The sequence below is a fragment of the Hemitrygon akajei genome, chromosome 8 (assembly GCF_048418815.1).
Source record: "Hemitrygon akajei chromosome 8, sHemAka1.3, whole genome shotgun sequence".
NCBI classification, from domain to species: domain Eukaryota; kingdom Metazoa; phylum Chordata; class Chondrichthyes; order Myliobatiformes; family Dasyatidae; genus Hemitrygon; species Hemitrygon akajei.
In genome coordinates this window covers 37,959,391-37,981,534 of record NC_133131.1, presented here as the reverse complement: position 1 = coordinate 37,981,534, position 22,144 = coordinate 37,959,391, and the positions used below count along the sequence as shown (strand labels likewise).

The following is a 22,144-nucleotide window of genomic DNA, read 5'->3' as shown; positions in this document are numbered from 1 at the left end:
GTCTCAAGAACTGGTACATCAAGAGAACCTTGATTCCCAAACAGCTCTTGACTCATTAAAATGCTTTGAAATCTCCAGCCCTGAGAGATAAATATTCCTCTCAGATTTTAAATTGGCCATTCTTAATAAGCATGAAAGGATAGGTACGAGATGGCCAGCGAGGCTGCTGCCTCGTACCTCCAGTAACCTGGTTTCAATCCTGATCTCTGGTGCAGCCGGTGTAGAGTTTGTACATGGTCCCTGTGACTGTGTGGTCTTTCTCCACTTGCTCCAGATACCCCACATCCCCAAAATGTGTGGAGAGATCGATTAATTGACTGTAAACAACCCCTGATGTGTCAGTAAGTGTAGGATCTAGGGTGAGCTGTTTGGAACGCGGAGACAATAAATGTGATTAGGTTGCAGGCCAAAGGTCCTGTTCTGTGATGACAACCCTCATGTACAGTTTAAAAATCGGCATTGTGAATTAAAACCTCATGTTGGTCATCTTTTGTTTAATAAAATATAACCCCAAAATCCTTCTGATCCTTTGTTCCTTCATCTATATGGCTAAAATAAAACTCCATAATCCGTTACCTGAGTATTCAGAAATCAAAGTAGGTTTATCAGTAAGTACATATATGTCATCCTATACAACCCCGTGATTCATTTTCTTGTGGGTATACTTAGTAAATCCCAGAACCATAATAGCATCATAGATGGTACCCAACAGGGCAAACAAACAACCAAAAGACAACAAACTGAAAATACAAAAAGAAAAAAAACCTAATAATAAATAAACAATAACCATTGAGAGCGGGACATGATGAGTTCTTGATAGTGAGGCCATTTCACTGATGAAGCGAGTGAAGTTCTCCCCACTGGTTCAAGAGCCTGATGGCTGAGGGGTAATAACCGTTCCTGAACCTTGCTGTCAGAGTCCTGCACCTTCATCCTGATGGCAGCAGTGAGAAGAGGGCATGATCTGGGTGGTGGGGGTCCCTGATGATGGATGCCGCTTTCCTTTGACACTGCTCTGTATAGATAAGCTTAATGATGGGGAGGGCTTTACCTGTGATGGAGTGGGCCGTATCCACTACTTTTTGTAGGAATTCCGAAGGTTCAGCATCTGACTTGCGAGGTGACGTTGGCCGCCTTCTTACGCCCTCCTTAAAATTTTCAGGTTCACTGAAAAATTCGTTACAACATCTGAACAGATGATCATTTGGGACAATTCTGCAAACGGTCTTATTGCCGTCTGTGGGAGGTTGCTGTGTACAATTTTACATTCACATCGCTCTGTAAAGCTGATTACCGCCATGGTACTTTGAATGGAAGTGCACACGCACAGTGCTGAGGAGATGCCAGTGTGAACTTGCCAAGAGGGAAGACAAGGTAAGGTGCTTAAACGCGCCCACACACCGTTCACTGGCACTGACGCAAATCCAGTTTAAAGCTGCCCCATTCAGACAAATTTTCCGTACTAAACGCATACAAATACCCGAGTGAACATATACAATAATAATATTCACGGTCCGGATTTACGAAAGATTTCGGATTGTTAAATGCCCAGGGAGCAAGCAGGGTGTTGGCCCAGGAAGGACAGTGATTTAAGAATTGGACTTACCTCCCAGTCTGGGCCGTCCCAACACAGCGATCAGGCGGCAGCCGTGTCCAAAATCCAGAATCGGCAAAGGGAGAGAGAGAGAGAGAGGGAAAAAAAGAGAGGAGAGAGCTGTAAGCTGCAGCAGTGGGCTGGACATCATTGAATGTGCAAGTGTTGCGGCGGGACTTACCCATACTCAGCAACGCCTTCTGCAGCACCTCGTCCGTCATCTTCCCCCTTCTGGCAGCGCTGCGCCCTGCTGGCAGGCGCCTCTCCCCTTTCCTACGCTCCCGCTTGATGCCCACAGGGCCTTCCTCACTAACGTGCGCTCCCCATCACAAAGGGCGCCCCCCGCACACGCCACAAAGTGTGTCCGGCTGCTGAACTCGCTCACTCTGACGCGGGAGTTTTACCTGTGACCATCCAGCGGGACAATGGCTGTAAATTAACACCCCGGACGCAGGTTTAAATAATTTACACGCCATGAACGGAGACTTCACTGCGACCTGCGGATTTGTGGGTGAATTGGTGACTGACATGTCATAAGTGGAGAGACTCCTGCCTGAACTTTGAATTTCTGCTACACCGGAAAGTGTGCAGTTGCTGGAAATCCAAACCAACACACGCAAAACGCTGGAGAAATCAGGTCAGGTAGCATCAATGGCAGTAGTCGACGTTTCGGCTGAAGCAGTTTTGAAGAATGGTCTTGGCCTGAAAGGTCAACTATTTATTCATCTCCACAGATGCTTTCATTGTTGCATTGTTGAATTTCACCTGCTTTGTTTTGGTGGCCAAGGTTGTTGTAAATTTGGCCAAATTGGCATTCCCACCTACCCAGTGAAAAAGAACTGGCAAAAATTGGCCATTGTGTCATTGGGACTCAATACCCCCCTCTGCAATTGGATCCGTGACTCTCTGACCAATAGATTGCAATCAGAAAGGACAGGCAACAGCTTCCCCCACCAGGATTCCGCTCAAAATAAGTGCCCCACAAAGTCAGCCACTCCTCCCACTACACTCATGGCTGCCTGGCCAGAGGATCCCCAGCCTGGGGTCCATGGACCCCCTGCTGAATTGCATTGGTCCCTGCCATAAAAAGGGTTGGAAACCTCTGATTTAGAAGTCTTAAGCTGATACCACCTCACTGGGCTGTATCTCAAATAATGCTGAGTTGATTTAGCCTTGTGCATGATAACAACCTCAAGAACGTTGGAGACAAGTTCCTATGATTGAACACCACTAGTAGCCTGTCCTGGTCAAGCACGTTGATGCCACAGCCAGGAAAGTTCACCAATGCCTCTACTTCTTCGAGAAGCTAAAGGAAGTTAGCACATTCCCTTTAACTCTCACCAAATTTTATTGATGTGCCGTAGAAAGTGTCCTGCTTGGAGTATGGCATCTGCTTCGCCTTTAACCACGGGTGACAAAGGCATCTACCCCGATGTCTGCAGTTCAGTAGGCACGTCACAGTTACAACGAGCAACGATTCTACTCATGAATGGATGACAACTGTGGTCTCCCAACCTACATTAGAAAGGGTCTTCCACTAAGAACCTCCATCCAGCACAAGTGGTACATGCGAGCTCGATTTCAACATTTAAGAAAAGCTTGGATTGGTATATGGACAGTAGGGGTATGGAGGGCTGTGGTCCCAGTGCAGGGCAATGGGAGTAGGCATGAACTAGATGGGCCAAAAGGCCTGTTTCTGCACCGTACTTCTATACGAGTTACTGCATTGCCGTGAAGGAGCTTTGGCCGCAGCTTATACGTGCAGTTGTTTTCTGTTTTGTCTTGTGGTGTGTGAGGGTAAGCCAGTGACTTCCCAGCACTAGAACACGAGGGAGTGGAGCCACACGAGCAGCAGACACATCGGGGGCTGGAGGAGCAGGTGGGAGTCTTACCTCGGTGAAAATGAATTTGGTTTTCTTAGCGCTTAGAAATAGTGCCACGTGATCAATCCCACTTCAGCCATAATTTCCCTTTAACCTGTTCTCTCTCACATGACCATCAACTCCACCTTGACTCTCCCACCTACCGTCCACTTGCACAGGGTGCAGTTTACCGCAGTTAGTTAACTTGCCGAATGAAACATTCGTAGGGAAGTGGGACACCCAGGAGAAAGCAGCGGGATCACAGGGAGAGTGTGTGAAGTCCATTCAAGCATGTCCACAGGTCGGGATCAGACCAGGGAAACCAAAGCACTACCTGCTGCCCCATTCCGCTGCCCCCTCGCCCCCCTTGCCAAAGGGACTGGTGGGTGTATATTGTGCTGGATCAAAGGTGTAATCCAGATGGTGGAGAGTGCGATATTCAGCAATGTTAAGGCAAGATCAGCCAGATCATTACGTGAATGTCTGTATGGGTTGTTTGAGAAAACTGGGCTTGGTAATTCTACAATGAGATAGAAATCCAGTTTCTTCAGGTTGTTGTATCTGCAGGTGGTAGTAGGGATAAGCTCCCACTACCTATTAAATGCTCCCAATGGCATCGGTTTCAAACAGCCTCTGACAACCAAGTCCAGCTCCTGGCCTTCTTGTGTGGCTTAGCAACTCAGCCCACCTGAACAGTTTCTACTGATGGGAGAAAGGACATAATCAGGTTACTGGCATGTATTGCACTTTTGAAGGACAAACCAAGGTAGAACGTACAAGGTAAATGGCAGGGCACTGAGGAGTGCAGTAGAACAGAGGGATCTAGGAATACAGATACAAAATTCCCTAAAAGTGGTGTCACAGGTAGATAGGGTAGTAAAGAGAGCTTTTGGTACATTGGCCTTTATAAATCAAAGTATTGAGTGTAAGAGTTGGAATGTTATGGTGAGGTTGTATAAGGTATTGGTGAGGCCGAATTTGGAGTATTGTGTACAGTTGCGGTCACCAAGTTACTGGAAGGATATTAATAAGATTAAAAGAGTGAGGAGAAGGTTTACAAGGATGTTGCCGGGACTTGAGAAACTGAGTTACAGAGAACGGTTGAATAGGTTAGGACTTTATTCCCTGGAGCGTAGAAGAATGAGGGGAGACTTGATAGAAGTATATAAAATTATGATGGGTATAGATAGAATGAATGTAAGCAGGCTTTTTCCACTGAGGCTAGGGGAGAAAGAAACCAGAGGACATGGGTTATGGGTGAAGGGGGAAAGTTTAAAGGGAACATTGGGAGGGGCTTCTTCACACACAGAGTGGTGGGAGTGTGGAATGAGCTGCCAGATGAAGTGGTAAATGCAGACTCACTTTTAACATTTAAGAAAAACTTGGACAGGTACATGGATGAGAGGTGTATGGAGGGATATGGTCCAGGTGCAGGTCAGTGGGACTAGGCAGAATAATGGTTTGGCACAGCCAAGAAGGGCCAAAAGGCCCCTGTTTCTGTGCTGTAATGTTCTATGGTTCTTTCGGCAGATGGGGCCCGTCAGCCGTGGTTGGCAGCTCATCTAGGAGAAGGAAAGCTCCGACCTCGAACCTCTGCCAACTTGCAGTTATACCCACTCATGGGGAAGGCTTCAGGAGTAAACACTGAGGAAAAATCTGGAGCTCGAGTCCCTACGTCGCATTCAATGCTGACTGGCACCTCCTGCGACACTGTATTGGTCAACGCCGTTCCTATGGGTTATTCAGCTGCTTAGAGAGGAGGAGCCTACAACATGGGAAACCGCTTGCTCTGTGCATCCTACCGCCCTGGCTTGTGTACTGCCTTGCATAGCACGTAGACAGCTGGGACACAACATCTGTGGTCATCCCAGACAACAGAAAGCCTAAAGATAGAGATTCAGTGTCTACACATGTCTACTTGCAATGGAAGGTGATACCGTTGTACTGAGAAACCTCCATAAGAACGGGACATGAAACTCTTCAAAAATTTGTAAAGGAGTGTTGCAGCTGGTGAAAGTTCGAAAATGTTCAAAGTTCAAAGTAAGTGTTATTATCAAAGCACGTATACGTCACCATGTATAACCCTGAGATTCAATTTCTTGCGGGCATTCTCCGTAAATGGATGAAACATAATAGAATCAGTGAAAGGCCACACCCAATAAGATGGACAACAACCAGTGTGCGAAAAAACAACAAACTGCAGACACAAAAAGAAAGAAAAAACAGAAATCATAATAATAATAACAACTAAAGAAGCAATAAGTATTGAAAACATGAGATGAAGGTCGAAAGTGAGTCTGTCTGGCATGATGGCATGAATATTGATTTCCCAAACATCAGGTAATTACCTCCCCTCCTTCCTTCACCATTCCCCATTTGTGTTTGCCTCCCACACCTTCTCTTCTTAACTGCCCATCAACTCCCTCTGGTGCTCCTCCCTCTTCCCTTTCTTCCATGGTCTTCAACCCTTATCTCTTCCACCAATCATTTTCCCAGCTCTTCACCCTCTCCCCGTTTCATCTACCACCTTGTACTTCCTCCCCTCCCCAATCTTCCCATTTTGACTTCTTCCTCCTTTCTTTCCAGTCCTGATGAAGGGTCTCGGCCTGAAATGTCGACTGTTCACTCTGTTCCATAGATGCTGCCTGACTGCTGAGTTCCTCCAGCATCTTGTGTGTTTGCTGCACGTAAATGTGCTCAATGGTGAAGAGAGCTTACCCATGATGGACTGGGCCATATCCTCTACTTTTTGCAGGCTTTTCCGTACAAGGGCAAACTTCTAAGAAAGTAGAGGTTCTGCCGTGCTTTCTTTGTAATGGCTAGACCCGGAACAGATCCTCTGAAATGACAACGCTGAGGGATTTATTACACACTGAGGAAATGATTGGATTCTCCTTCGAAAGCTTCAGTGATGCAGATCAAAGTAAAATACGGATGGAAGGAAGTTTCCACTCCATCGTGATCCAAGTACACGGCAGCAAAGAGAATTTTTATTTGTACTTAGATGGATATTAGTCCAACATAGAACTATCAAGTTCATTTTAATAATATCTATAAAGTGTCTTCAGTATGACTTTTCATAGCTTTGTTTGATATGCAAAAGCATACAAGCAATTAGCACCTGATCAAAATCACCATCACTGCACCATGTGCAGACTTTAGCCATTGGACGTAAAGGATGTTTGAAATCAGATGCTAGACTCAGCATAAGCTAATAGCAACCATCTCTCCTCTCCTTATTGCTTCTCAGATGAATCACATACAACAGGCACCTCAAAGCACTGGAGAGGTACCACAAATGCTATCACTGCAAATGCTCTCATTTCACTGGAAGGATAACCAAACATCAGTCTCTCGCATCAATGTCCCCAGTATTGAGACCCTAATTACATTTAGTCATCTCTTTCACGTTCAGGATCCAGAATCAATAGCTTATTCCAAGCTCTCTTGTGATAAATGAGCAGAGAAAAAGATTCAAGGATGCTCTTAAGATCTCCATAAAAATGTACAATAAACCTGGAAATCCTCAAAGTGGACAAGGAGCAGTCTTGGTGGCACTGAGAACCCGATTCTGCTGTTTACAATGGACTTCCATTTGGAAGCACATAAAAGCCCCGTATTAACAACACAGAGGGCACTAAAGCCCTTATCATCTCACCAAGGACCTCCTTCAAACTGTGATAAAATTTACAGGAATTTACATTGATTTCACAAATCACCCCCAGGACCCATGGAACTGAGACGGAACCAAATCATCTTTGATCCCGAGGGACTCATTATGAAGGAATACCTGCAAGAGTTTAATGCTGCAGTTTCTGCTTGTGAAACGGAGTCATTAGGTTTTATCAGGCAGCAGATACTCTAAATATAATTCTGCAGTCTTGGTGATCAGCATTACAAGAGGTTTTGGATTTCCGGGAGAGCCAGCTACTTCAGGATAGGAAAGATGATTAATGAGTTAGATTATGTGAAGATTCTTTGGTGATGCATCTATTGAATTATAATTATGATTTTTCTTTATTATTCTTCTCTTCCACATAGGATCTATGGATAAATCAGACAGGACAGGTCTATTGGAGCAGCAAAATAAACTGGAGCATATTAAGTGGATCCTGAACATGTGAAAGTCTACAGACGCTGGAAATCCAAGACAACACACACAAAATGAAGAAGGAACTCAGCAGGTCAGGCACGTCTATGGAAATGAATAAACAGTCGATGTTTCGGGCTGAAACCATTCTTCGAGACTGTGAGTTCTAGACATTAAGTGGATGGCCAACATTTACTACAGGGAATTAAAGAATAGCTCACAGATCGTACCTGACAATAATGACTAGCTGAAGTTGTATCATGGAGATGAAAGAAGCTTCTGACGCAGGCAGAAAACTGTTAAAACTGAACAAAGCATGGGCTTTATTGACTTCCAAGTTGAAGCAAGGGTATGATTGCTTCTATTATATTGTAATTGGAGCTAATACAGACTGGTTTCAAACTGTAGGCTGGAATTAAAACCTAGGTTCTTCCTTATTATGCTGCATTTGCCAATTAAATTCTTATTCATTTAGTGAAGTAAAAACAGAAAATACTGTATATCCTCAGCATCTCCAGAGGGTAAGAGATTTAATATTTCAGGTCAATAAGGTTTCATCAGAACCGGGAAAATCTATTAATATATAAACTTACAAAATGCAGAGAAAGGAATGGTAGAACATTCCAAAGTAGGTTATTTGGCTCCTTGTGTCTATTCCAGAAATAAGTAAAATTGTAGTTTATATTTTACCTCAGCATCACCAACTCCGTATTAATTGATTCCATCAATACCCAAATCTACCAGCCTCTGTCTTGAATATATTCAGTGACTTATAATTCCAGAAATATTCTTCTCCTCTTAGTCCTGAATGACCGACTTCTCATTTTGAGACTGTGCCTTCAAGTCCCCCCGTCAGGGGAAACAGCAACACCACATTTTTCATGCAAATCCTCTTAAGAATTTTGTATCTCATTGAGATCTCTTCTCATTATTCTAAAGCTTGAGGAAATATCAGCCCAGCCTTTGATTGGAAGGATTGTAGAAGATACGAGACATTAAATGGACAAGTGATTGTTAAAAATACTCTTCAGTTAATAAATAAAGGGGACTTATTTTGCTGTAGAAATAATTCAAAAACAAGGCAAGGTGCACTGAAGGCAGAAGAGACAACGGATCAGCTGAGCAGAAGTATCACCATCTAAAATTGTGAATCTGATTGCTGAGTCCAGGGTCTGTGATCGGACAAGGCAAAAGATGAGGCGTGATCCACAACTGATCTAAGGCTTCATTAAACATTGTAGGGGGCTGAGGAAGTAGGATTAGGAGAATTAGGTAGAGGCAACCAAAAGCTCAGTGACACAAATGCAGAATGTACAGAGTTGTTTCATGAAACAATCACTCAATTAGTATTTAATCTCAGCAAATCATGAACAATGATTATGGTGAAGTGTAAAAAAATGCGGATAAAATCACTGTTTACTTAGAGCAGATGTTGCATCTTCTACAGCAGCACAGGAAGATGCCAGAGGATGGAGAGGAGGCATTGGTGGAATGAAGAACCACAGTGGCCCAGAGGAAATGTTCAGAATGTCGAAAGAATTGGTGTGGCATTGATATCAAGTAGATGTCACAAATGGCACAGGATAACATGGAGATTAATGGATGGAGTTCAAAGCCAAGGGGAACAGTACTCTAGTTCTGGGAAAAAGGAGAAGGGCTGAGCACACAAATGGGGGAAATGGTACATTTGAGGGCTTTGTCAACAGTAGTGGAATGGAATCCTTCCCAGTTAAAAAGAGGTGTCTTACTGAGTCATTAAAAGAGCAGATGGGGTCGTACGAAGGATCTTGACAGGGATGATGGATCTGAGATGTTATTTGGAAACTGGGTACATTCATACCAATTGATTTTATCTTTAATTCTCATTAGTATTTTCTATACATTTCACCCCATTTTTCCTTTATCCCTCCTCTTCCAGCCTACTTTCACTTTTTCATAGATTTATTCCCAACTTAGTCCCATCACATTGCCGTTCCCCCAGTCCGACAATCTTCCCGATGCCTTCTTTCCCAGCTACGTGCTTCTAACACACATCAATGGCGGCACGGTAGTGTAGTGGTTAGCACAATGTTTTACAGCACCAGCGACCTAGGTTCAATTCCCGCTACTGCCTGTACGTTCTCCCCATGACGACGTTGATTTCCTCTGGGTGCTCCGGTTTCCTCTTGCATACCTGCCAGCAGGTTAATTGGTCATTGTAAACTATCCTGTGTTTAGGCCAAGGTTAAATCAGGGCATCACTGGGTGGTGCAGCTCCAAGGCCCTATTCCACGCTATATCTCCATAAGTAAATATAAAACTTTTTATGTCATCATCATTATTAACTACCCTCTACTATTTAAAGGCTCTTCTGCCAGTTTTATCACTCCACATCATCCTTAGACAATGACTAATTCCTTGTTGGATATTGGGTTAGATTGGTTTTGACCCTGTCCACAATGAAGCTGGCGTCCTGTGTTAATCCAATGCTGCACTAACCTTGTGTCTATGTGGCTCCATGTAGCTGGAGCATCAGAACTATGACCATCCCACAAAGTGGGGATTTGTGCTCCAGCAGCAAATACAGAGTTTCCATTGCTAGAGTGTACTGCTGGGCTTTTGACAGCTGACGTTGTTCAGCTTGGCAACTCCAACCAAATGGCCTGGCCTCCACAACATCTGCCAGCCCATTCCACCAGACAGGAAGCACCCCAGACTCCGGTGATAAAGTCAATTGCAAAGGCATCTGCTGTCCTAACAGCTTTGTCCTGTGATGAAATATCCTATGCATTGCCTGCAAGGAGGGACCACACACCTCCTGCATTCCACCAGCAAAAGTCATGATTTAACATAAATAATTAAGTGTCTTACAGGCATCAATGTCTTTGTTCCCCCCCCAACAAGAGAGCCATTTGCAGCAGCTGAATTTAACAGACACTTTGCAGCTCTCCAGCGTCTGCACCTTAGGTCTTTTGGTCTGGACGTTTCCAGTTTTCTGGATAAATTTTGGGTGAGCCAAATGTAAAACCTGGAAAGCTTCTGGTAAGATGGTGGCACACTCAAACACAGCAACTTCTAAGGCACCAACCAAAGGTGCTATAGTCTTTTTTTCTAAAAAAAAACAATCACAAGACCCTGCTGGACATTATGAACTTAAAGTACTGCCCATCAGTGAGTTGCTCGTTGGCAGAGAAACTGAAGGTATGATTGTTGGTTCTGTGTTTTGCACTTCACCCTAGAGAGACGCTGTTTCATTTGTTTGTATTCACGTGTAACTGAGTGATAATTAAACTTGAACTCAAAATGGAATATTCTGTTGTATTGATCTCCATGTCAACCTCCCAACTCAGATACAATTAAATAGAACATGGTTTACTCTGTTCTGCCCAGAACACTTGAATACCCAGTACCGTGGCATTCTCACACACAAGGTTGCTATTCACACTAGTCTATCACCTGGTAGCATGCTTGTTGAATTCTTCAACTTTTGGTAAGCTGCTTCTTGGTCGTTCTCTCTCTCCTGCTCTCATCACTGTCTTCTCTGGCCTCTCCAAGTGCCCATTACCTACACTTAATCCATTATCCCATCTACCTCCCTCGATTCCATTCCATGCTCCACCTTTCTTTCCTATCAAATTCTGACTACAGCCATCTGTCACTTCTACCAACTACCTCCCAAATTCCACACTATTCCCACTCGCCCCGCTCCCATCTGCCTATTGCCCCTCCTCACCTGGACCCACCCTCTGCCCTTGACCACCTTATTTTGACTGTCTCTCCTATCTTTCAGTCCAGATGAAGGGCCTTGGCCCAAAGTGTCGACTGTCCATTTCCCTCTGTCGATGCTGTTCAACACACAAGTTCCTCCCGCACTTTGTGTGTTAATATATGTAGTTTTAGGCAGAGGCCAAAGTTGACTCAGCACTGATCCAAGATAGCATCTCATTTGATGTCACTTGACCCTTCATTCATTCATTCAGAAAGTCAAGAGTGGCCTACTTCCCATTAGTTTTAGTTCAATGTTAACCTGTCATAGACATGCGACAATGATTTCCATCTTCTTTCTCGGACAACCTCCAAGAGGACAACATTGTGTAGGGTTTGAAGGCTTGCATGCCTCAGTTTCCTGGAGAGCTATGTTGGCTGGAGTCAGGACCTTGTGTTTTGACTCTTGGTAAGGTCACTCATGCCAAACAGGTCAGACCAAAAGTGATCCACCAGTGCTCCAGGTTCAGGGGTTCAGTTCAAGGCCAACAACCCTGACTAGTCAACTTAGCAATGAAGAATCCTTCTGTATCTGTGTGCAATGGTTCAGGGATGGAGGAACTTTATTGTTGCCCTAAATGCCAGCAGCATAGTGGGCAGTGAGTTTCTCAGACAATGCAGGCTGTTGTGCTCCCCTCATGGGCCACTGCTCTGTGTTATCCACAAATCAGTTAGGTATTGTTTTTACTTCCAATATTTCCAAGTTTTTAGCAGGAGTCACAGCACAGTGCAGGGATGGTGGCTATTAAAAGCCCTATTGCAGATACGCCATTTAAGCTATATAACAAAAACAAAAGCAGAAATTTTGGGTTGAGATGAAGCTGGTTTTATTCCATTTTCCCCCATTATAGTACTTTACAGACTTGCTGTCATCGTCAGCCTCCTGTGTTTAAAGTGCACCATGTTCACAGCTTGAGTTTTCACAACATAAACATGAGAATTAAATGAACAATAACTGAATTCACAGAAACAATAAATTAAGACATTTTAAGGAAATGCAGGTTTTGAGTTCATGAACAAGAAGCCAATCACTGGTCTGACTAAACAAGGCACAGAACAATTCTGTGTAATGAGACTTACAGCGTTTTCATTGCAGGGTTTACAGTCGTGTTCACCTGGTCTCAAACATTCTGATGGCAAGGATTAAAGATTTCATTTAGTTAAGACTGACACACTTAAAATGAATATCATTTATTCTCTTTTACTCTATAAATAGCATATTCCTCTTGTCTGGGCATGGCCCTCTACAATAGTGTAAAGTTTCAGTACAAAATTGACAGCAACATATGGCAAATAACATTGTTCCATTTTCAAAGGGGTTTCTCCCTTGACCACTGAAGGCACCAAAATGCTGGGGGTGGATCTACAACAGCCCAAGCTGCCATCGTTCATGGAGGGATTGAGACAATGCATGTAGGGGAACTAACTAACCCCTGGATGGCAATGAACCAAGAATTTTAATCCGATTCCAACCAACCAGAATCCACACAAAGCAGTTTGAAGCATGGGCTGCCAGATAGACATCAGGAACACACAAGATGAATCAAGTTGCTTACCATTCCTAAAGGACGACCACAGAAGCCAACTGTAATGCCCTAGGCTGGCTCAGAACAAGACCAGTGTCAAATCTTAGCTCTGTACCATACAGTACCAGATAATCTACCGTACCATATGTAACATTCTGTAAGACAGAGCTGCCCCATAATTGGCACAGTTTTTGGATAATTTGTAAGTGGAATATTTAATTAGCTTGGAACAGTGAAAAGCAGTCAAATGCAAAAATCCTTAATGTATACGATGAAGCTCCTCTAGGATTAACATTAAAAATCCTTGGTAACTTTGAAAGAATTGTTTGAACAGAACAATTCCTTGGAATTCCCAACTCTAATTTTCAAATTCTTCTCTGACATACTGGTCTATTAGCAAAGAAATGATTGGCAGAGATTTATACCTTCTCCCACTGAAATGGAGACCATCTCACCAGTAATGCTACGTGGATGTCAAGCCCACAATCTTATCTCATTAACTAATACAAATTTTGCACCTGTCAATAGGTTAGTGCTAAGCCCCTAGTTGTCTCTTAATTGCCTTGTTTATAAAACATCCCTACATGCAGATTTTACTGGAATTTAAAAAAAAAATGCCCATTGCCGTTTGGTTGTGAAGACAGAACGTGAAGATTTTATATTGAATATTCTCACAAGCAAATATTTAAGGGTTATACAAGGTTTTTTTTTCTTTTCCTCAATGGTCTGAGTAGAAGAGTCTTCTGATATTAGTAATTGGTAAGCAACGTTTCAATGATTTGTTCCTGTTAACTATTTCATTACCTGAACAATCAAAGCCAAAGCTTCACTGGATTCCATCTCAGCCAAGTGAGAATACACAGTCATCGTAAGTTTATGTCTGGAAAGTAACTAGCTGTTAGCTACCACATATCAGGTCAAACAGAACACAGGTTACGTAAAGCTCCTCAAATAGTTTTCCACTTCGTGAGTTGGCCCAGTTTCAAGAGAATTCCCACTCTAGCCACTGAGAGTGTTTTAAAAAAAAATTACAACAGTTGTGCACCACAGGATTATACTGGTAAACATATACCTGGTCAGAGAGGTTTGACTCATTCCAGGGTGGGTTACAGCCAAGGTCCAAGAGGTGAGAGATGTAACAACCAGTTCTTAAAATGCAGCTTACTGTCCATGACAAGTGTACGTGCCTGATCAGAATTTGGCTTTGTCCATCAGTGCGAAACAAGTGCTGTGATATGAAAGTAAATGGTATGAACGTGGGTGGGGTGCGGGAAAGGTAGGTGGGTAGAAAACTTGCAAATCAGGCCAAGCGTAATGTAGATATTAATCTAAGGTGGAGGACAATGAATACAATCCTGAATAGAAGCTAAAAAGCAACAACTATGCAAATTACAGGGCAAGAACCATCATGGCTGAAGAACAGAAAACAAAATTTATAGCTTTTGGGAAGTTGATCAAAACACATTCATGCAAGGATGAAAAATAATCATTGATGGCCACCATTTCTGGAATCAGGAGCATTACCAACAGAAGATATTTGAGGACTTGTATTGCTCTGCCAGAGGCTCTAAGCTAGAACTCAGGTCGACTTCATTTTCCCCCAGAAACGTTTGACATCTTGCAATCAATAGTTGATTAATAACAATGGCTGTGTTGCTAAGCACAGAGGGCCAAAACAGATCCTTGAAGCGGAAAGTAAGATTAATAATACTAATAAAATGGCCAAATATGCAAACAAAATCAATAAGGGACCTCAAGGATCCAAAACCAAAAATATTTTAAAAAAAAAGAAAATTAAATCCAGTTTTCAATTGGAATGTTTAAAGTGGACTGACAAATAATAAGGTGCTCTGGACTTTAAAACAGTGGTTATGTCAATGAGATCAGGAGATCAAAGACAGATTGTCCAGTCTTTGTAGAAACAGGGGAAGTGAAGGAGGTTGAAACTAAATGGGTTATTTCCAGAGGGGCTCAATCTTAATCAAGTGTGTAGGCACAACGCAAGCAACTCACTGAGAAAATAATCAAATCTTGGGAGTGCCCAAATTTGTAGTGGTTATTGTTTTGGAACTTGCATTCAGGACGACTCCTTTCCGCAAGTTACTGACCACTTGACTCATTAAAGACCCTGAATCTTAAGTAGTAGGGCGGCACATGGCAAATTACAATATTTCACTATAATCTTCAAACCATTCATTAAATGAGTTTTCTAAATTATAATAGTAATTGCCGAAGCTCCCCCTTAACTGCTTCCAAGTTGTCACCCTATGAGAGGCTTCGTGCTGGTTTCTAAGTTTGTCCTCATCAGGATGAGTGGTGGTAGTGCTTGGAATGGAATGCTTTTGCTCAAGATAACGCGCTATGGTCCCAGCTCGGGCACAGAGTGCACGCCAAGAGCAGGTTAACGTCTTACTCTGCTCAGTCCAAACAGCATACATCATGACAACCTGACTGTTCTTACGCCAACCACCCCATGGCCCCTCTTGCCAATGAGACTGCCAAGCTTGGGGCATTTCTCTACTGCAAACCCGTGCTTGCTGGGAGTGAGTACCGGTGCCGTAAGGCCTCTTACTCATTACTCCAGAGCAAATCTTTCTATAATCAGCATTTGAACAGGAACTCTGTACCAACACTAACTGCAGAATGCCTGAGGAGTCAAATTTCTGGCTTGGACACCAAAGCTCCAGGAAATCCGCCGCGGAAACTCCTGATTTACTGTACACGTTCTATGTCCAGCTGAATGTGGATGGCTGAGTTTTGCTGTCCCGTGAAATGTTAAAAGCTGAAGCATCACCCGGCAGGATTGTAAACAGCAGCTGTGCACCCTGCATGCAGGTGAGATGTGTGCCTAAGTGAAGTTGGTCAGCTGACCATCAGCATGCTGGTGATTAACACTGATGATGCAGCCTCCTGCTCGGTGCGGCCCCCTCACATGGGCTGCAGAAGGTTCTCCTTGCTCCTCGAGTGATTCTGGAAGAAGGACTGATCGATCTGTTCCAGGTCAGAGGTGAGTGGGAGGCGCATCTCCACATGCAGCTTCAGGGCCAAAAGCCACTGCCCCAACTTTGTGAAGGATGGCCTGTGAAAGACAAACAGGTTTCAGAACCAATGAGGACGGGCTTAAGAAAATACAGTTCCAATGCAACATTTAATATTGATCAACCACCCTCAGATCTTTCTTCTCACTGAACTCAGCTCTTATTTGAGTAACTGCAAAACCACCTCTTAGTTATATTTATCAGCTACTTGTTGATGCACGTCTGGGAGCTGGAGACTTACTCACAGCACATGAAAGTGATCAGCTGAAACACTGATAAGAGTCAATCTGTTGTCCACCAGGTTAAGGAAAAACCCTTATTAGTGGGAAGGGGAATTTAGTTACATTATCCCCTCAGTTCACCGGATTTCAAAGTTCGAAGTAAATTTATTACTCAAGACCATACACATCAGCATATTCTACCTTGAGATTCATTTTCCTGCAGGCATTCATAGAACAGTTGATGACAATAGATTAGATAACAAGAAAGTCAAAACAAGATGACAAGGTTGAGTACTCTGAGCTATCATATGTACAACTACACATGTCAGCTATTCAAGTACTTGACTTCTGGCTTTGTTGGTCCATGCTGTGCATGATTAAACTACAGGAAATTCAGTTAGAAACTTCCACTGTTAACACGTAAATCTGAGTGAACAGAATTATTGAGTTAAATTCAAAACCCGCCAGACTTCCTATAATATTGTACCATTCTACAGCACCTCAAACTGTTTACATAATGCCTTCTAACCCCATCTTCAGGCATGGGACAAGTGTTATAGCTGGCTGCTATCATTATTATTGTACCAACAATTAGCAGGAATGGCCAATGTTTTTGAGAACGTGTGCCCAAACTACCTACTCTTATAATTCGACTTGACCAAGTTCATCATTGAAAATAATGCCTAACGTGCTAAACTACATACAGTATATACTATCACTGAATATCAGGAATTCACTTACAAATGACAGAGAAAAAACATAAGCAGAACGACTCCAATGTTAACCAGCCCAACCGTTTACTATCTAAATATTACTGCAAACACCAGGATTTCAAATTGCATCATTGAATGTCCCGTCTTCTTATACCAGTCTAGCTGGTACCAAGCTGGCGTGAGACATCTCCTGTGAAAACATCTCACTGCCCTTGGGCTGTAAAACAAGATCATTCATCGGTAGTAAAGATCATCATAATGGATCTTTTTATTATGGGTGGATTTAAAGAATCAAGAGGTGGCACCGCATGGCGTGCACGAACACAACTTTTCTGCACGTGCCAAGTTGGGCACACGTGCCCCAGTTTTGTCAGCCCACTCTGTGGTCTAGTTAGCAAATACCACATCCTCAACCAAAGCACGTCTGAGGGGTGGAGGAGATTATGAAATCTTGACGGCCTAGAGAAGGTGGATGGTCAGTCTTTCTCCCCCTCAGGATAGGGTGATTTCAGACTCACCGCTACCCTGGGCATTTAAGATGAGAGGGGAAAGATTTAAAATGGGGACCCAAGGTACACATTTTCCACATAAAGGTGGTAGGTATATGGAACAAAAGGGCAAAGGAAGTGGTAAAGGATGGTACAATTGCAATGTTTAAAAGAAAGTTGAATAAGATCGTGGAAGTCATTTGAAGAAGGATAAGGGCCAAGTACAGGCCAACTGGACTAGCTCAGGATGGCATCTCTGTTGGTATGGACAAGTAGGGCTGAAGTGGCTATTAGTGCGCTGTGTAACACCATGCTAATGTCTTTTGTCTGTGAAACCATAGACAATACATTTAGAAAGGTCACTCAGAACGTAGACCCAGGGGGAAATGGGTGACTGCCAGCAGATTAGGAGGCAAGGAGTTCCTGTCTTCCTTCCTCAGATTCATGAGTGGCTCAGGTCCAAAGGAGACAGAGGTTAATCGTTACGGAGACAGTTTCTGTGGACATACAACGTGACTCCACACTGACATGCCACCATACAGCTCAAGAGCATCCCAAAGAAAGTGGTTACACAGCCAGAAACCTGGTTCAGTTCAGTACCAATGACACAGTTAAAGCAGCAAATGGGGACACTAGGGTCCTGATGATGGGTCTTGGCCCAAAACATCGACTGTTCATTTCCTTTCATTGATGCTACCTGACCTGCTGAGTTACTCCACCATTTTGTGTGTTACTAGCTTAGGTAGATGGATGAGTTGGGATGAAGGGACTGTTTTGAGGCTGTTTTATTCTATGACTGAAAAGGGTTTTTTTTCCTTTAAAAAAAAAGGCAGTAATCCCTGGATTTCCTGCCACATGCTGGATGAGGTTAGAGCGGATGAATTTGTAGCTGGAGGGATGGTGTAGGAAGGAGGTTTTCACATTCTTGAGGAACTAGTACCGTTTCTGGGTGAGATACCAACAAGCCAGATGTATTGAACCTCAATACGGAACGGGGAGAACATGGTCAGGTGAGTGTTCTTGGGGAGGATTTAAACTTGAGAGGAGTGGGGAATCTTTGGATAGGATGAGAGAGAAAAGCTAAGCTGGAGATGGAAGTCGGCAAAGAGACAGGAAGAGACAACAGTGCAGAAGAATGGAAAGGATAAGGATAAATCAGAGCTCCAGGAAGGGGCAGGATGTACCAAAGTCAAAGTAAAAGAAAATAAGTTAAAATTAAAGGCTCCTTATGCAGATACACACAATATTCGTAAAGTAAGCAAGCTGATGGCACTAGTACAGAAACTTTGTTATGTCTCACTGCTTGTACAAAGATTCAGTTCCTGGTCTGGTTACCAGGCAATTGCATGTTCAGGGGGTATTTGGCTTTTCAGGAAGACAAGCAGAAAGGAAAATAAGTGGGCTGGAGCTGTTACCCACTGCAGTGGTGAGAAATGACACTGGCTGAGAAACTCAATTCTGATGCGTGGAATTTGATGGTAAGAAACTGGTGTGTTGAAGTGACAAAGGCAATTACAATGTTAAGACAACAGAGATGGCATAAGTGGAGAATGAAGTGGATTGTAGGGTGACCAGTACAGCAGAGGCAGTCATTAAAGGGGATAGATACTTCATGACTTTCAGCAAAGGTACTTTCTGCTGAAGGAAGGCTCCATGAGATTTGACCATCATGGCTGAGGAACCCAAGGATGGTTTCAAATTCAAAAAGCCATGTCGTGTTGTAGAGATTAGGGATAGGCTGAAGACTGGGGAAATTTTTAGCAACCCAGCAAAGGATGACAAGAAGGCAAGCAGAGAAAGTTCTCTTGACATACAGATGAGCACTTCTTCACAAACGTACTCAAGGGGTTGGTCTCATGACAGATCCGGCAGCTAAACTAGGCATCATGAAATGTTGCAGATTGTCATCATTACAAAAAATGCACAGCACATTTGGTTCATCCTCCATTTTATCATCACAGTCAAGCCAGGTTCAATGAAGAGTGCAGAAAAGTCAGCAAGCAATTGATAACTTATTCTCCCAACCAATGGTTCACAGTGCAGTTCTGCAGTTCTACTATATTAAACCATTATGTTGGCAGGCTGGAGCTACGTCTCTACCAAAGTAGGTGTAGGGCACTCCTTCCCTCCGCTAGTTGCAGGTCACCCTTGGGAAAGCTGTGGAACCAGCTTAGCCCCTGATCAGGAACACGTGAAGCCATGGGAGCAGGTGGTGATGGTTGTACTGGCAGCTGGTGCACATCACAAGTCCTGCTTATGCGACCACTGACGTCAGGCAGACAATCTCTGAAGAGTATTGATAATGGCTGGGGACTAAAGACACCACCCAGAAGGCAATGACAAATCACTTCTGTAGAAAACTTGCCAATTATGAGACCATGATTGCATGACATATGACACGGCACATAACAATGACGACGATGGACAATTAAACTGCTAACGTGAGGAGGACATCCCCATCTCAATGATAGCAGCGTCCAGCATGCAATTACTCAGGAGAAAGCTGAGGCATTCAGTACACGTGTAGCCAGAAGTGACAATGGATAGCCAAAGTGATAATCCACCTCACTGTCTTCCCAAGATCTTCACTTCAGCCAATTTAATTCACTCTACATGCGAGGGCACTGGAAACAGCCAAGTCTAAAGGAGCATGTAACACCTCAACTTTGCTAAAGACCAGTCCTCCAAATCTAGATGCAACATCACCCAAGCTGTTTCAGTATAGTTACACAGTCATCTACCTTATTATGTGGAGCATTGCCAGGTATGTCTGTTACAAAATAGGACCTATACAATCTGGCTAATTACTGTTTGGTCCAAAGGTGTGGTAGATCCAGACATCTCACAAGTGTCTAAACCTTTACACTACCTGCAGTGGCATTTCAAATCCTTTATCTCAACAAGCTGCTCAAAACTTCCCAAGCTGGACTCTATTTAAATCTTCACTCCTTAAACGAGGAGTACATTCAGGGCAAATGTAGAACAAGGTAGTTTTTTTCCACCACCCCAACTTTACCCTATTTGAGTCCTTCCATTCCAATTTCCCCAATGAACTGAACCATCTCCAAACGTGGCCCAAACCTTTCCACTCCACGACTCAACCACTGCACAACCCAAAATCTGCACCAGAGATCACTCAATGAAAGAAAGACTTACCTTTTCTCAGGATCCAGGTCACAGCACATAACCGCAAGTGGAAAGAAGGCTGTTGGACAATCCTCAGGACAGTATCGATCTAAGAACACTGGGACATTCAGACCAAAGTCTGTTGTCCTGGGCAGGTAATCTGGGTCTGCATTCACTCGACCAATCAGCTTAAATAAGACAGAGGAGGAAAAATAGATAAGGCCAATATCGTCAGAAAGCTTTATCACACAAATAAAAACCTGTTCAAATTATTTGATTTCAACTTGTTAGACTCCATTAGTACATTGAATCAGACACTCCTAAAGTTGAGACCCAACTTCAAACAGCTGCTTTTGGAAGCCTCAAAATGCTTAGCAAGACGCAATCCAGAGCTGAATCACACAATTTTAGGAAGTTAACTCGTGACAACCAACACGATGACCAAGCTGATGATAGGTCCATCTCATCTTTTATATGTTACATCTTTCTGAACAATCAGCAATCTCTGCTAATCCTGCCTCTGATCTATTAACTAGAGTCAGCCCTCCGTATCCGCGAGTTCTGCATCCGCGGATTCAACCAACCACGGATTGGGATCGAAAAATAAACCCGGAAGTTCTCTCTCCTTCTTATTCCTTAAACAATACAGTGTAACAGCTATTTACATAAAATTTCCATTGTACCAGGTTTCCCCCGCTATCCGAAAGTAGAGTGTTTTTATGTGTTCCCAGACCCAAAAAAATAACCTACCAAATCATACCAAATAATGCATAAAACCTAAAATAACACTAACGTATAATAAAAGCAGGAATGATATGATAAATACACAGCCTATATAAAGCAGAAATAATGTATGTACAGTGCAGCTTTCACTTAGCAGAATCGGGAAGACAGCGAGCACACTGGAAGGCTCACGCATTTTTCTATCATACAGTTCTTTGTAAGCACTCAAAACATCCTGCAAACCTGCCCTAAACCCACGTGCCCTTTCAAAATCAAAGTCATACTTTTCTGCAATCATTGCAGCATTGCCAATCGTCGTGAAAATCTCGCGCAGTTCACAGCTACGGGGCTTGATGCTGAGTGTCTGTTTTGCTGAGAGCAGAACAAACGCTGAACGCTACCTTCACTTTTCGCTGCTCAGGGTTCGCGGAAGAGCTACGATGGTTGCGTCTGTACTGAACATGTACAGACATTTTTTCTTGTCATTATTCCCTAAACAATACAGTATAACAACTATTTACATAGCATTTACATTGTATTGGGTATTATAAGTAATCTAGAGATGTTTTAAAGTATACGGGAGGATGTGCGTAGGTTACATGAAAATATTACGCCATTGTATACAAGGGACTTGAGCATCCGCAAATTTCAGTGTCTGTGGGGGCTCCTGGAACCAAACCCCCACGGTTACGGACGGCCAACTGTACTACCTTCCTAGCTTCAGAAAACAGAAGCTGCAAACAGGTCCCTAACAGCATCCTTTCATGTAGATGAGATCTTTATGTCTGAGCTTGGGATTATTACTAAGGTAGTATAGGAAAACACACAAGATGCTGGAGGAACTCAGCAGATCAGGCAGCATCCATGGCTATTTCTGGAAACACTGACTAATGGAATTAGCATCAATGGATTTAAACCAGCATAGGCTTTTCCTCCCAAAATATATTGCTGTTACCTGTAGTACGGGATACGTGGTTTCCTCGTGTGCTGTAATAATCCTGTTCTGGTTCTGATCTAAA

General features: G+C 43.3%; 2 protein-coding genes and 1 long non-coding RNA gene across 7 annotated transcripts in view; 1 reads left to right on the top strand and 2 right to left on the bottom strand.

Annotated features, from left to right (window-relative positions):
* Positions 1-1,771, bottom strand: part of LOC140731817 (septin-4-like) — a 92,320-nt gene extending 90,549 nt beyond the window's left edge. Inside the window, exon 1 of one of the 3 annotated variants that reach the window (XM_073053663.1) lies at positions 1,607-1,771. In XM_073053663.1, the coding sequence (XP_072909764.1) occupies positions 1,607-1,745 (139 nt within the window). In that variant the 5' untranslated portion in view covers positions 1,746-1,771. The remainder of the gene's footprint in view (positions 1-1,606) is intronic. The other 2 variants (XM_073053666.1, XM_073053669.1) reach the window with 2 other exon arrangements.
* LOC140731819 (uncharacterized) lies at positions 1,196-10,799 on the top strand. Its single transcript, XR_012099924.1, has 3 exons — positions 1,196-1,374; positions 4,987-5,496; positions 7,498-10,799. It is a non-coding gene; the product is annotated as an uncharacterized lncRNA (long non-coding RNA).
* A 1,305-nt stretch (positions 10,800-12,104) lies between these two features.
* Positions 12,105-22,144, bottom strand: part of limk1a (LIM domain kinase 1a) — a 62,655-nt gene continuing 52,615 nt past the window's right edge. For all 3 annotated transcript variants that reach the window (XM_073053634.1, XM_073053636.1, XM_073053635.1), the window contains 2 exons: positions 20,433-20,590; positions 12,105-15,895 (listed from right to left, as the gene is read on the bottom strand). In XM_073053634.1, the coding sequence (XP_072909735.1) occupies positions 15,745-15,895; positions 20,433-20,590 (309 nt within the window). In that variant the 3' untranslated portion in view covers positions 12,105-15,744. The remainder of the gene's footprint in view (positions 15,896-20,432; positions 20,591-22,144) is intronic.